The 15,775-nt window shown below is 46.6% G+C and overlaps 1 protein-coding gene across 1 annotated transcript in view; it reads right to left on the bottom strand.

Moving 5' to 3' along the window:
* The window catches only part of ass1 (argininosuccinate synthase 1), a 145,502-nt gene that overhangs the window by 120,648 nt on the left and 9,079 nt on the right, over positions 1–15,775 (bottom strand). The window contains exons 2-3 of the mRNA XM_085965449.1: positions 9,712–9,780; positions 8,140–8,328 (exon numbers count right to left, since the gene is read on the bottom strand). Of these exons, the coding sequence (XP_085821575.1) occupies positions 8,140–8,328; positions 9,712–9,780 (258 nt within the window). The remainder of the gene's footprint in view (positions 1–8,139; positions 8,329–9,711; positions 9,781–15,775) is intronic.

Here is a 15,775-nt window from a genome sequence, read left to right as displayed (position 1 = left end):
AGAAGGGCGTTCCGGTGATGACCGCGCAACGGCTGCAAATATGGTCACTTTTTCTAGGGGCACATCAGTACGACATAGAGTACAAGGGTACGAAACAGCATGGAAACGCTGATGGGCTGTCGCGCCTACCGTTGCCTACGGTAGAGGAAGCACCTGCAGTGGACCCTGTTGAGATATTCCATTCGACCATAGTCGAATGTCTACCTGTTACAAACTCAAGTATAGAGAAGGAAACCCGAAATGACCAGACACTCTCTCGGGTCTATGATTTGACGGTGAAGGGATGGCCAGCACATGGCGACTCACTGTTGCCAGCATTCTCGCCAAGGAGAGAACAGCTGTCAGTGTGCCGGGGGACCTTGATGTGTGGATCCCGAGTGGTAATTCCACCCAAGTTGAGAGATAGAGTGCTCAATGAGCTTCATGAGGGTCATCTGGGAGGGGTAAAAATGAAGAGCCTAGCCAGGGCGTTTGTGTGGTGGCCGGGAATCGATAAAGAAATCGAGGATATGACCAAGAGATGCACAGGATGCCAGAAGGTCCAAAACGCTCCACCACAGGCCCCGCTACACCCATGGGAGTGGCCCTCATCTCCATGGCAACGGGTACACATTGATTTTGCTGGTCCATTTATGGACTCAATGTTTCTAATCGCCGTGGATGCCCATTCGAAATGGCCAGAGGTCATCAAAATGTCCTCCACCACCACGGAGAAAACTATTGCAGTCCTATGGACCATCTTCGTCAGGAATGGCTTGCCAGAACAGATTTGCTCCGACAATGGGCCACAGTTTGTGTCCGAGGATTTCCGGAGGTTTCTGAGGAATAATGGGGTGAAACATTACACATCTGCCCCATATCATCCAGCCACAAATGGATTGGCTGAGAGGTTTGTTCAGACCTTTAAAAAGGCAATAAAGGCGATGTATAATGACGGCATACCACTACAACACAAGGTGGATAATTTCTTGTTTGCTTACCGGAATGCGACACATGCAGTCACCAACCAAGCTCCAGCCATAATGTTCTTCAACCGAAGGCTAAGATGTCGCCTGGATTTGCTCAAACCAAACATAAGATGAGTTGTTGAAGATAAGCAATTCCAGCACATCAATGAGAAGCCAACCAGGAGCTTCAAGATAGGGCAACCAGTCTTGGCCCGCGACTACCGAACAGAAAAATGGCAGCCAGGAACGATATGCACACAGCAGGGACCACTAATGTACACAGTGGACGTTGGAGAGAGCATCGTGAGACGCCATGCTGACCAGATTCTAGAGTCACAGGAACAAGCCAAACCCATACCACGAGCATGTGCACCTGGTAATGAACCCGAAGTACAGATTGCGTCTACCTCAGAAGCAGTGGTATTGGAAGCTAACGAACCAACCAATGACAATGAGCCAGAATCGACTCCGCCGCAAGAACAGGATACTCGAGAAAGGCGCTATCCAGTCAGGATCAGGAAGCCTCCTCAAAGACTGAACTTATAAATGATTATTTCAGTTGATGTATATAGTACAGAGAAAATTGTAATTGTAATTAGTTATTATTTAGTTGTTAAATGAATGTTATGTACTGTTTATCTAAAAGGGGAGGAATTGTTGTGTATGTACCTTTAAGAGAGAACTGATTTTATACTGCAGTACCGGCAGGGACCACACCTGTATATAAAGCCATAGCAGGCTTCTGTACTTCAGTCTTAAGTTTACCCTCTGTTCAGTAAATACCTGTTATTATTGTTCTCCTGCAGTCCGTGTATTATTGATACTCGGACACTACACTGTCCCATAACCATCTCCTTTTGCCTTGAATATCTCTTAATGTCTCTCAATGTCTCTTAATCTCTCCTGCCTTCTATCGTATCACAGACCTTCCCTTTTGTTCTTTCATCCCCTCCCCCCTTTCCCAGCCACTACACTTGCTTAAAAATCTGTTCCATTTCCTGCTTTTTTCCAGTTCTGATGAAAGGTCATCGACCTGAAACGTTAACTCTGTTTCTCTCTTCACAGATGCTGCCTGACTTGCTGAGTGTCTCCAGCATTTTCTGTTTTTATTTCAAATTTCCAGCATCTGCAGTATTTTCTTTTTGTACGATTTGTTACTGTTCTGCCAGTGAACCATCAATCACTGTTCTCATTTTTTTTCCAGAATGTCCGCTTATTCACAAACAAGGCCCTTCCCAACGGTGACCTTATTGTAGATGACTATGAATTCCTGGACCAAAAAACATGGCTCACAGGTGGCAACTTCCTCCTTACAGAAGCTGCCCAAACCTGGCCAGATTTTCCTCCACCTTCCCCACCCAAACTGCTGTAAGGGTAGCAGAGCACTCAGCTCCAAGTCACCTTGGCTGCCCAACCCCACTCCTCTGGCTCTGTGTCATTCTTCGAGCACCTTATCCATTCCACTCATCTTTTATTTAAAATCCTCGTCACTTAAAGACCACCCCCACCACCACCCCCCCATCCCATGCCAGTTTCCTCCCACAATGTCCTCCCTACCCTCTTCCCTCAGCCTGTGTACCAAATGACTCCTCATCCTCAGTTATTTCAATCATCATCTCCTCTGAATTCACCACCCTCCTGCATTCTCTCCAACTCACTCTCCAAAATTAACTCACCCACCCATATCCACGGCCAGCCCATCTCTCATGGCCCCTCTGCACCCACTCAATCAATCAGCAACAAAGTTATAACCAACCACTCCTCACCCTGCCCTCCTACAATTCCACTACTTTCACCAACCACCCATGGAAAAAGAAACTCTCCCCAGGTCGCTTATATAACCATAGTTTTGAATTCCAAAATCCCTCGTCTTTAGCCCTTACTCATCATGACACTTCTGAAGCCAATTTGCTTCATTCTCTCTCACCTCTATCTTCGATTCCCTTGTCAGCAGCAAAAGTATCACTATTTCACAATTTATCATTTCTCTAGTACAGTCCCCATCTTCACTCCCTCAAGTCTGAGGGATGCAAACTTGAGCGTAACTAGCACACAACTGGTCTAGCTATCTAGCATCAGATCTAGCATTACCATACCAAGCTCTACCACGCTTCACTCTACGCTGCTTAAACTGGCCACTACTCCGGGATCATCCTGAATGGTAATGATACCTCAGGCTTCTTGTTTCTACAACCAATTGCCTCCTTAAAACCCATTTCCCTGCCCCTCCTCTAACGTTCTTCAAGAAGCTTGTGAATTTCTTAGTTTCCAAGATTGAGAGCATCCATGCAGCTGTTTGCTGTGTCCTTCTCTTGCCTTGTTGCTCTTACTCTAACCCTCTCCAGTTACCCACCCACCAGCTCTGAACCCCTATTTCTCTGCAGTTCCTCCCCCATCTCCCTCTAGCTACTTCAAGCTCATCTGATCCACGAGACTTAACACCCTCTCAACTCCCCTTTTTCTGGTCCCTATGCTAGTTGACACTGTCAGTAGTTCTCGGCCCTCAGACACTGGGAAATCGTAGGCTGCCACCAGGAAAAAGAAGTAACCTTGAAAGCTACTGGGTTGTCATAAAAATACAGCTAATTCACTAATGCCCCTACCTGGTCTGGCCTTGTGGTTGAATTTTAATGGCCTCAGAGCAACTAGGGATGAGCAATAAATACTGCCTTGTCAGAGTTTCCCACATCCCAAGAACAATTTTTGAAAAAATATTGTTTTATGCAAAGGTTAACTTAAAAAAATATATATATATAATAATTGAAGCTGCATCACAGAAAGAAGCAGGTGACCTCTCAGCCTTGGCCAATGCTACTCTGAACCCAAGTATGCAGCTTAGAGCAGACTATATATTTCTCTCGCCTTTCCATTAACAATGAGTGAGACTGAAAGCACCTAGCTTCTGTTCAGCGCCGCCTATAACAGGATGGTTGAGATCAGTAACTCAGCAGCATGATAGACCCAACAAACCAACTTCGATCACACCATTTTCAATGAGACATGCACATGAATGCTGTGTGTGTCTAGGGGCTGAAATTACATTGTGAAATACTAGTGTATGAAATCCTTAGAAATTGAAACAACTCACTCCACTACTTTAGCAGAGATGGTCACCCACTTATTTAAACAATTAAGGACTCCACGGGTATAGTGGGGAGGGAAATTTCAGATCAATGCATCAAGGTTCATGTCCCACAGTGTAATCTCAGGGCCTAGGTATTTAGCAGATGGGATAAAAGAAAAGCAATGCAGACCCTGGGCTCACCTGCTGCACAGCACATGATAATTAGGTAGCATCATCTGCTCAATAGTTTATTTGCAACATATTCATTAATGCTGAATGGTTAATAATATTGGCACCATCAGACTTGCCTCATTGTACTTTTTTGTTTTTAAATCTGTAGCCAACCTGTTCAGCATTGTATATGCTTTTAGTAGAATCACAACAGCAGCTTACAGAGGCAATTTGTTTTTTTCCCTGTAAGTCCCAAAACAGGCCCATCTGCTCCCCACAATGCATCAACACTACAGATGGAGAAACTCCTTACATCAAAACCACTCACAGTGGCCTCAGGACAGCCTACTCTGATCTCATTACTAGACAATGCTTTAGAAAGGGCAGACGTACCTGTTATTACTGGACTGTGCGAGTGAAACTTTAGATCAAATAAATTTAATGTAACTACCCACTATGGGGGAAAAAAACCACTGAAATGACTTATGGGGATTATGCACTGAACAGGCACATTTTATTGTGCCTTTTATTGGCAAGAAAACATTCAGCACAGTCAGACCTCATCAGAGTAGAGGGGGAAAAAGTCTGCCTCTCCACTACATGTGCACCAGAAGCACTCAAGAGCAAGTGAGCAAAAAAAACAGAACCATGGGATCATAGGGCAGTATTTTTCTTTCTCCCTTGATTATATACAGTAGCTGAACTGCACAGAGAAGCAATATTAGAAACTGTGCATTAATGGCAGTACTTAGCGATAGTTGTTCAGCCTCAAACCGAATTAAAGCACTTTCAGATGAGATGTTATTAACTTTAACATTCTTTTGCGTGTGTGGATTTACTTGAATGGTTTAAAATAGTGAGTGCTAATTTCATTTAAAGCTGTTTTTATATTGCTTAGACTAATACTAGTGGTGCCAGCTCTCGACACATGGATCTCACACAGCCAGTTACAACCCAAATGTAAACTTGCCAGGATTCACGAAGGCTCACAGCCTGAAAGACCAGCACGTTTACTTTCAGGTTGCAGTTACTGTGAGTGACCTATGCTTCGGGAGCTGGCACAAGTCTTGCTCAGTTAGAAGCATCTGTCACTAATGCCAATCTGTACTGAATACCAGGAAATGCACAACACCTATACAAGCAAGATCATGTCAGAACATGAAAGTACAGCATTAGAGTGGCAAAACAGAGCTTTAATCCCTCATTCTGCTAAGTTCGTGATCTCATCTGTGTTACGGGGAGGTGCCTAGCAGAGGGTAAAAGATGCGGCAGGTGAGAAGGACAGGGAGGAAAAAGTTCAACATCACTTTCCTCAACCAACACAACCAAATTCAGATCATCTGGTCATTTACTGTTCATGTAATACTGCCACATACAAATTGGCTGATGAGTTTGTCTATATTACTCCGGGCGTATTTTGAGTGGGTGGTTGGTGGCGTGAGTTAGTAACTCACAGGTTGCACCTGAAAGAGCCGGCGCATTTTAACTGGCGTGCCTCGTCTGCATGCCGCTGGTCAGCGGCCTGCCTGAAATGAGCAGAAAGCAGCTGCTGGCCAGTGGGTGGGAGCAGAAATTTGGGCAGCAGCTGGCACTAAAGGAAGGCTTACTGCCAAGAAGGTAAGTCGCAGGGAGGGGTGGCCTAAACTTTCCTTGTGGGACTGGGAGGAGCACACCTTAAATGGCCGCTTCTGGTCCTGGACCCTCTTCTCGTCGTCTTCAGCTGGTGGTAAAACTGCAGCGGCTTCCTAGACTCAGGCCAGAGTTAAAATAGCAGTCGTGCCCAATGTCATTAACCGACCCCGATATGCATATTTAAAGATGAATCCCACCAGCTTCAGGCAGGTACCTTTGCTGCCTAAAAATCAGGATTGGCAAAAGCAGCAGCGAAACCATGAAGCAAGTTACCCAGTGCAGTTTAACTGCTCCCTTCTCCCACGGGTTTATGCCATGTGGGTAGGATTAAAATCGCACCAGTGACTTTACTTGAAAAGTAATCCTGTAGAGCATATTGTGGTGCTCTGAGGATGTGATAAAATGCTGCCCAGTTAGTCTTGCATTGCAGAATACACTGGACACATGGTGCCACCAAGTGGAGAGGAAGAAAACATTGACAGTTTCTCTTCAATTGAACACTATTCAGTAGCTACTCAGCAGTGAAGCAGCATGGTGTACTTTCAACTGAAACGCACGCTTGGATGTGTTCTAAGATGGGAATATCCACCATGCAATCTGCAAGCCAAATTCAGCTGACAGTGAGAGAAGAGGATGAAGGGTTTAAATTTGTGTGCATGGGTGCTTGGAAGTTTTGTTTACAGGATATCGCTTTTTTTTTTACAATAAACTCTCTGGGAAATTTGGCTTTGTGTATGTAAAGGGCAGGGGAGGGTCTCAGCATGTGTGGGTGTGGGCAGTCTTGCTTTTTTTGGTCTATGGGTCTCAGTTTTTGTGTACAAGGGTGTTTTAATTTTCTGTACATCAGGGATCATACAGTCCACTCACTGGTTTTGACACAAGTATCCGACTCCCAGCTCCAAAAAGTTGGATATCCATTCAAAGATACGTGAAGAAGGACATGCACTCGCAAACATTTTCAAAGGGAGATGGAAGTACTGAAGCAAAAGTTTCCTGTCCTCATTTACCTCAGGCATAATAATGTTTAACATTAATTTTATTTAGAAAGACATCAGGGAATGCTTTCTAGTGAGAACAGCTACAATTTCAGATGAGAGAAAAGGCTTTTCCATTTAAGAGTCAAGGTACCAAATGAATATTCTGCTTCTCTAGACAGTTCCATGGCAAAAGTACTGCCCAAATGGTACTGAGCCACACAGATCTGTGATGAAATAGCTGATCTCAGTTGGTCCAATGGGGAGTGGGGGGCCAAAACAAAAATTGGCTTCAATGTCTTGGGTTGGAGAGAAGGGGCGGGGGGAAAAAAAGCCAAAAACTTCCTACCAGAAAGTGGTGAATGCCAAACAGGATTACAAACACACAGGAAAAAGGGAGAAGGAAGGAGGAGGAGACACAAATCCAGAAACATTACCTCCCAGGATATTCATTGAATGGCAAATATCTAAATGCACTTTTATATTTTGGTGGTTCCAAGTTTAGGTCACACGAGAACGAACCAGGTGTTTATTCATACCAGACGAGCCAGTCGCCATACGGAGCAACTCTCACAATGAAATTTTGAAGAGTGTGCACATGCACGACTGGCTGAGACAACTTGCACACTGCGCACGTGCCAGTAAAGGCTGGCATCATGATCCTGCTTTGCATCACAACACCAAGACACAGGCACCAAGTCAGGTTCCATGAACCTATGGAAAATGTCAGAGTAAAAACTGAATCTCCACTACAGCCACCCATCAGAAAACTGGCAGTTTAGTGCCACTGGCTGAGCAGAGCCAATGCATCTTAAATATCTCAGCAGCAATTTAACCTGGATTATTATCAGATCGAAACCCAAGTAAGCCAGCCTGTTACTAGTATCCTATGTTTCAAGGCAGCTAGTTGAGTGTCCTTGTCCATAGAAAAGTACACCAAAAACAGTATTATCTGTGAAAAGTGCATTTGAGGTGGTGAATTCAGCGTGTACATAATTCATGCTCAGGACAGTTTGCATTTTGTATCTCTAGAAGATGTTAAACTGAAGGAGTGGTGAAGATTTGGAGTGATCAATGCCAAATATATAATGTATGAATGACTTTCTCCCCCACCACCATATCTGGTCAGACGAGAGTCTTGCTATCTAAATGGTTAATTGCAAATGCAGTTAAAGCCCTTCTCCAACAGGCTTCTTATCACTTTGTCCTCAGCACTGTTTAAATATTTTCATGAAAACCATTTGTAGAAATAAGATAAAAAACATACAAGTCTTTTGAGCCAGCTGATGTTAACACAGGTTATAGTAGAGGGACACATTACACATTTTTAAGTGAGTTGCCATTAACATACCTTTCCTGTGGCTCCATGGGACACAAACTGAGCTTTTTCCTGCTTTGCAACCTTAACCTGACCCCTAGCAATACAGGGTCTAGCCAGCGATGTTCCAAGCATGTATCTGTCCTCATAAATAGCATTTGACTGCACCCACGGCCAGATGAACTCTTCTACAAACTCCTTCCGCAAATCTTCAATAAAAACCTGCAACAAAAGTACAAAAGGACACCGTTTTATTCATGAAGGTTTAAAAAGCTAATCAAGAATTAAATTTTACATAGATATTCAGTGATATACATAGAGAGCTAGTGTGACCAACAGATCAAGCATATGACTCCACTTTTTTCTACAAAAGGTATTAAATAAAAATACTTCATTACAGGATATTCGGCAGCATAAAGGGAAGGCAGGCAGACAACCTACTCCCCAATTTCTATTAACACCAATAAGACACTCATACCAATTCCCTCTCGCCCTCTCTGGAACAATTGGCAACTGCCAGGTAACACATCCCATCCCCAGAGTGTGACCATCTTCTCTTGTGATTAATTGACAGCAGTGAAGGTTTTTTTTTGCTGGAAGGGATTTTATTCCTTTACCCATTCTTGGGTTTTGTGGGGAAATGTCACGATTGTGAATCTGGCTGCTGGGAAGTGTGAACAAATTTCCTGGAGTGACGGCCTCCTTCGAGGGAAGCACCAACTTCCACACAACACCTACTACATTAGGACAAAAGATTGGGGAATACAGCATTTGGAATTACAGTTTTGGTCTCCTTACCCAAGGAAGGATGTACTTGCTTGGAGGCAATGCAACTCAGGTTCACTAGATTGATTCCTGAAAGGGTTGTCGTATGAGGAGAGAGTGAGTAGAATGGGCCCATATTCTCTGGAGTTTAGAAGAATGAGAGGTGATCTCATTGAAACGTATAAAATTCTTAGAGGGATTGACAGGGTAGATGCGGAGAGGCTGTTCCCCTAGCTGGAGAGCCTAGAACTAGAGGGTCATAGCCAAAGTTTCCTGTAAACTGCACTTTGTTCTGCGCGGCCTGTTTCTTTTAGTGCGCGATTCTTTTAAATTTCCGCGCCTGCACGGTATTTACAATGGAGACGCCGGTGAGCGGCCTGCGCGGGACTTTTCCAATTACTACGCAACTGCGCAGCTTAGAGGGAGCATTGGTCATAGTCTCAGAATAAGGTGACGACCATGTAGGACTGAGCTTAGAAGAAATTTCTTCATTCTCTACCCCAGAGGGCTGTGGATGCTTAGTCATTGATCTCATTCTTGAATATACTCAATAGATATTTGGACATTAAGGGAATCAGAAGATATCGGGATAGGGCAGAAAAGTGAGGTTGAGGTAGAAGATCAGCCATGATCTTATTGAATTGCAGGGCAGGCTCGAGGGGCCGTATATACTCCTGCTCCTATTTCTTATGTTCTTATTGTAGAAACAACCCTCTGTTCTCCCACTCCACAGTGTAGCATGCTGGGGTCCAACATACTTGAAATACAACTTACTGCTTCAAAAGTCATTCGATTGAATTCGTTTGGACCACTTAAGTATTACAATATAGCAGACTTTACCTTTTTAGCTCCCAGAGACAATGCCTTCTTTCGAGCAGCTTCAAAATCTTCATCCTGTCCTACGTTAGCCTGTTTGTGATGGAAGAGAGAGAGAGAATCATTTTATTTACCTCGATTTAATGGCCAAGACACTCTAGAGATCAGAAAGTTAATGAAAGTTGTTTCTGGTAGTGGGACTGGAAAAGAGGCAACTTAAAATCATAAGATAGATCATTTGAACCTTCAGGCCATTCAATCTCATCCTTTAAGAATACCAACCCTGCCATTTCCATTACAGCACTTAACAGTTTCTTACAAGTCCAATAGCCTGGCCTTAACCATCCTAACTAGCAGCCTGCTCCAGAAACGCTGGATATTCTTGACAGTGGTTTAGAATGCAGGTCATTTTTAATCCACTTATGTTAAATTCAGTTTTAATCTTACTTGGACTTTTTTTTGTCAAAAAATGACAGCAGCGGAGAGATAGCGGGTTACATGGTACACCTCAATTGTTTAATATTGTCCTGGGAAAAATGGTCATCACATTGATATTATTAGATGGTCACTAAGCTCGTATTCTGAAATTAAAATTACATTGTCATTCCACCTGTGGTGAAACAGCCTAGCTCGCAAGCAAGTGTAATGACATTGATTTTGAATTGAAAGCCACTGCACATGGAACTGCAACAGCCAGAACAGCAAAGGTGAGAGGTTGGGGCAATTTAAGAATCAGAGGCCCAGAAAATCTGCTAGGATGCTATCCCGGGAGTGACACTAGGGCTACACCAGTCACTGATCCAAAGCTTGCGAGTCCAGTGGGAATGTCCTCCAGAGGCATAACCACAGCAACCCTCCGCCAAAGCTGCTGAAATCACCAGCAGCAGTTGGCTGACTGGGGGGGGGGGGGGGGGGGGGTGAGAAACAGCATCAGAGCGCAGTTTTAAAAGAAACACCCCCACCCCGATCTTTAGAAGGCACGGTGGCATAGTGGTTAGCACTGTTGCCTCACAGCGCCAGGGACCCGGGTTCAAATCTGGCCTCGGGCGACTGTCTGTGTGGAGTTTGCACATTCTGTCTGCGTGGGTTTCCTCCGGGTGCTCCGGTTTCCTCCCACAGTCCAAAGATGTGCAGGTTAGGTTGATTTGGCTATGATAAATTGACCCTTAGTGTTAGGGGATTAAATACGTGGGGTTACGGGGATAGGGTGGGATATGTGTCGGTGCAGGCTCGATGGGCCGAAATGGCCTCTATCTGCACTGTAGATTCTGTGATTAGTCTGTGATCTGTGATTAGACAAGACCCTTCTCCTCCTCCTCGTAGGGCCCACTTCCACCCATCAGAAGGGCAGAAAGCCTCATCTCACTCAACATACCAGTCTCAAACTCCCTTTAAAAGGATGAGGAAGCAGGAACTCCCAGCATAGGGAGTTCCACTCTAGGGCCTGCTTCTTTGGCATCAGTGACCTTGTTTGTGGCAGGCAAGCCTCAAAACAATGCCACAGGAGATTCCACCATAAGCCAGGGCCCAGCCTATCCATGCTCAGCAGAAGTTGCAGCGAGTCAGAGTTACGGCAGAGCAGCCGAGCAATTTCGGGCAGATAGGTTTCAGAATTTTAACAGTCACATGGCACAGTTTATTCACGGTTTGGTGTGCTCTTCATTTGCTTTCTTTTTTCCAATCAAAATGTTGATTACAACAGAATACCCACAAGATTAAATTAATTAGATCACAAGGCAAACAAATAATACAATCATAGTCTTCTTAACCACTGGGCCTCACGTAGCAGCACCCAGTCACAACATCCACTTTGTAATGCAATCATTTTTAAATTACATACACTATACATGAATGAGGTTTTCACTTCAAGCAACAAGCTGTCAAAAGTGTATGCTGGTGTTAATTTCCCATGGTAAGATAAGCAAAGGAAAACCTGTTTCAATTTTTAAAAGATATATATTTTTTTAAAAACACAAGGCAATTAAAATCCATTTGAAAGAGCAAGTGGAACCACCCATAACCTTTAAAAATCAAATCAAAATATTGACATTAAATTTAAGATCCTTCTACTGTATATGTGCCTTTCTCTTGAATTCTTTGAATATGTTTCTTTTATGGGTGGGGGGGTGGTGGAAGAGACAGAGAGACAGAAACTTCAAAAGTAATTCACTGGCTGTGAACTAATCAAAATGCCTTCCCAATATTTATTAATTTTAGGAAATTTCATTTCCCCCTCCCCATTCTCTCCCCTCTTCTGGTGTCACAAATCCATAAACTGTCTGCAACCAAGAGGGAAAATTAGCAGACATGCCAAACTCACTCCCCTCCACCAACTGCCCCATCAGATAATTCAATATTTTTCTTAGCACTTGGTCACACAAATATTCCCCTCTCCTGCAAGAATGCTGAAACCATACATTTTAGAATGCATGCAATTTCTGCATTAAGCACTTTTTTTTTTTAAACCTGAAAATCCATTTTATAACTATCTATATATATAAATCGGTACTTCTGTCATTCTGTCTATCTGTCTGTCATCGCGTGTGCGTTGCGGGTATGCACTCGAAAGTTACAGGGCGTACCTACGCGCGCGTTACCTCCAAAGAAAGCTTACACTTCCGAGACGGTTTTAAGCGTATTTACGTTTCGGCCGGGCTAAAATTGCGCCCGCGGTATCCCAAAAACCTTCAACATTCTGCTCATTAGCATCTCATTATCCGCTCATTAGCGACAGAGTGACCTCGAGCTCGACCAATCGTACGCCGGGTTGCTGGCGTGTGCCACCGGGCCAATCGGTGCGCGTGTGGCCGGGCTTTATCTTTCTGAACCGAGATGAGTCGCCGCCATCTTGATTCCAAACTTTTCCTTTCTTTTTCCCGCTTTCTGCGTCTTAAAAAAAAAACGTTGCTTTTAAAACACATAGGCCTAGAAATTGAGTTGGCGCCGCGCCAGGGCTTTAGCGCCGGAAATTTAGCGCCGGCCCTAAGTCCTCCTGCGCGCGCCAAAAATTCAGTAGCGCCGCGCCCAGACGGCTGCCGGCGCTACTGGCGGGCGTGAGCGCCTCCCAATGGGCGCTGACTGCCGCATTGCGGCGCTAATCCGGCGCTGCGGGACCCGATGCGGTGCGGCAGGCTGGGGAAGTGCAGGCCTCCTCCTTCAGTTAAGGAGGAGCTGCCTGCACCCGCCCGCTGTCCGTTCAAATATTGAAAAAAATGAGCCCGGCACCTCGGACAAGTGCCGGGCTTGCAGGCCAGACGCATCTGTTCCGCGGGGGGGTGTGGAGGAGTCCGGGGAGGGAGGTGCGGGCAGGCGGCCGGCGGGAAAGCGGCCGGCCGCCGCGCGACCTTAATGCGCCGGCGCTAACTCGGGGAAGACTCGGTTGAAAAAATCTTAGTTGCGGCTGCCACGGGCGAGGCGGCCGCAACTCAATTTCGGCGCTGGGGCCCGTCACCACGGCAACCGGGACGCTGCGCACACCGATGACGTCATCGGTGCCGGCGCAGCGCAACCGGTCTACCGCCGATTCTAGGGCCCCAGGGAATTTCTAAACTGGCCATAACTCCGGCGCTAGGCCCTCTAGCGCCTCAAATGCGGCGCTAAGGCTACTCAATTTCTAGGCCATATTGTTTTTTAAAAAAATGATTTAGAAAGTAATTAACTTATCTAATCTCATTAATTTTCCTACCTTTCCCCGTTTTTCCAGGTAGGCCTAGAAGCCTCGGCGTCTCCTCCGCACCCACGCCCGAGCTAGGCACCTCCCGGCCCCACTCGAAGGCTGGAGGGCCGAGCCTCAGCCCAGCGCCGCTAGGGTGCGCGCGCAGCAGGAGCTGAGACGTCTCTCTCTGCCGGGGCTTGCTGAGCGTCCAGCGTTACCCTGGCAACGGGCGCAATCGGCGGTCTTCACCTCGGGGGGAGGGGGGGGGCGGCCGCGACCCTCGGGGGGGGGGGGGGCCCGCGCGCGCAGCAGGAGCAGCTGAGACGCGGCGTCTCTCTCTCTCTGGCTTGGTCAGCGTCACGGTTGCCCTGGCAACCGGGCCCGCCGGCCGAGAGAGACGCCGCGTCTCAGCTCCTGCTGCGCGCGCAATCGGCGGTCTTCACCTCCGGGGGGGGGCGCGCGACCCTCGGGGGCCGCGACCCTCGGGGGGGGCGCCCGCCGCCCTCCCTCCCCTCCCTCCCCCCCACCCTCCATCCCCCCCTCCCCTCCCCCGCCCTTCCCCCTGCCCTCCCTCCCTCCCTTCCCCCCGCCCTCCCTCCCTCTCCTCCCTCCCCCCCCGCCCTCCCTTCCCCACCCTCCCTTCCCCTCCCCCCCGCCCTTCCCCTCCCCTGCCCTCCCTTCCCCGCCCTCCCCCTCCCTTCCTTCCCTGCCCTCCCCCCCGCCCTCCCTTCCCCTCCCCCTCCCCTCCCTCCCCCTCCCCTCCCCCTCCCCTCCCTTCCCCTCCCTTCCCCTCCCCCTCCCCTCCCCTCCCTCTCTTCCCCCCAATCGCTCTCTCTCTTCCCCCCAGTCGCTCTCTCTCTTCCCCCCAGTCGCTCTCTCGCTCTCTCTTCCAACAACAACATGCCCTCGAAAAAGCCTCGGCACCGCCGGGCACTTCAGCTAGTTTATTATATGAAGGACAAGCGGCTGATTTGAACGTTGAATTAATATCTTCCAATATTGACAGGTTGGCGGAACACAGGCACTCATTATTGAACTTGCAGAAGGGAAGTTGTACACTAGAGGGCACTCTGGTTTCAGGGAGCATTCTAAAGGCTTTCAGAAAACTTGCTTGTACAGTCCGTTTGTGGCTTCCAGAGCACGCAGCAGAAACTGGTTAGCCAAATCATCCTCAGCAACTCCTTTCTGATCACAATAACCAAATTGTTCCACTAACAGATGTAACTATTTTATGCCTCAAAAAGGCTTTGTATTGATGTTTTAGTGACTGCCACATGTATTTTAAAACATAATTGCAATTAGACAGAAGATCTAAAGTAGAAAGCTCACGCAACCTCACAATTCCCAAAATAAACTTAGGGATAGGTCTTGTTAGCTTGCATCTGTTCATTGGTTTCTTCTGACAAATCTTAGACCAGAAGTATATTAAACTGCCATCTCCTGTATCTTTTTCCATGTAAAAGCAGAAAACCAAAAAAGTGTTAATAGGAGAGGTACCACAAACTTTACTAAAAGTAGCTATTTACAGTTTTTCCAAAGCGAATACCCTGTCCACTCACTTCAACAGACAAAAGGACAGAGGGCAGGAACAATGTCAGCCATGAGAACTTCCTGGGTATTATTCTGAGGACCTTTTACATCCACTTGAACAGGTAGACTGAACATCAGTTTAATGTTTCATCTGGCACTTCCAACAATGCAGCACTCCCTCAATATTGCAATGAAGTAGAAGTATTAATTCTGAAGGAATAGTATCTAAATAGGGTGCAGCCAAAGTGGTCACCAACCAAGCCACACCTTCAGCCAAGCATTCGGGGGAAATTTAAACCCCCTCCCCATAGCAGAAACCAGGTAGGGAGCAGTTTAAAATGGAGCTGGGGACTTACCCATTGGATTCCTGCCCCAATCTGGCCATCTGCAATTTTAACTTGCAGACACAAGGACCCCAGTCCAAAGCCAGTGGGGTTCGTCTTTAAATATGTAGATTGGCACCGATTATATAATCGAATGCAATATTGCAACCAGCAGAGGTAGTTTACTTGCCAGAAGAGGGACAGAAAGGCAACATTTTTGATTTTTTTTTAAAATGTTTCCTTGTGGGCCAGGAGGAACAGGAGTGCTCCTCTGGTGCCCACAAGGAAACCGTGAACCTCCCTTGCCCTGGGCTTCACTTCCCTCCCCCTCACTCAAGCATGATCCCAGTTAGACCCACCTCATGAAGACTTGAGTTACTGCCGGGGACCATTCCTTTTGGTCACTAGCAGAGGCCTCCTGCCACCCAGCTTTAATGGCCAGGCAGCTGCAGACTCATTTAGCCTGCCGCTGGCTAACGTCCTAAGGCCCGACTGTTAAAATCGCCTGCACCTCCCCCAATGCCACTCTTGGTCTGGCTAGCTGCCCACTAGGCCACATTCCCACCCAGGAATTAAAATC

This window comes from Somniosus microcephalus, chromosome 23, assembly GCF_052327205.1.
Source record: "Somniosus microcephalus isolate GS21.2 chromosome 23, FLI_Smic_1.0, whole genome shotgun sequence".
Taxonomy (NCBI): domain Eukaryota; kingdom Metazoa; phylum Chordata; class Chondrichthyes; order Squaliformes; family Somniosidae; genus Somniosus; species Somniosus microcephalus.
This window is presented reverse-complemented; position numbering and strand designations above follow the sequence as displayed.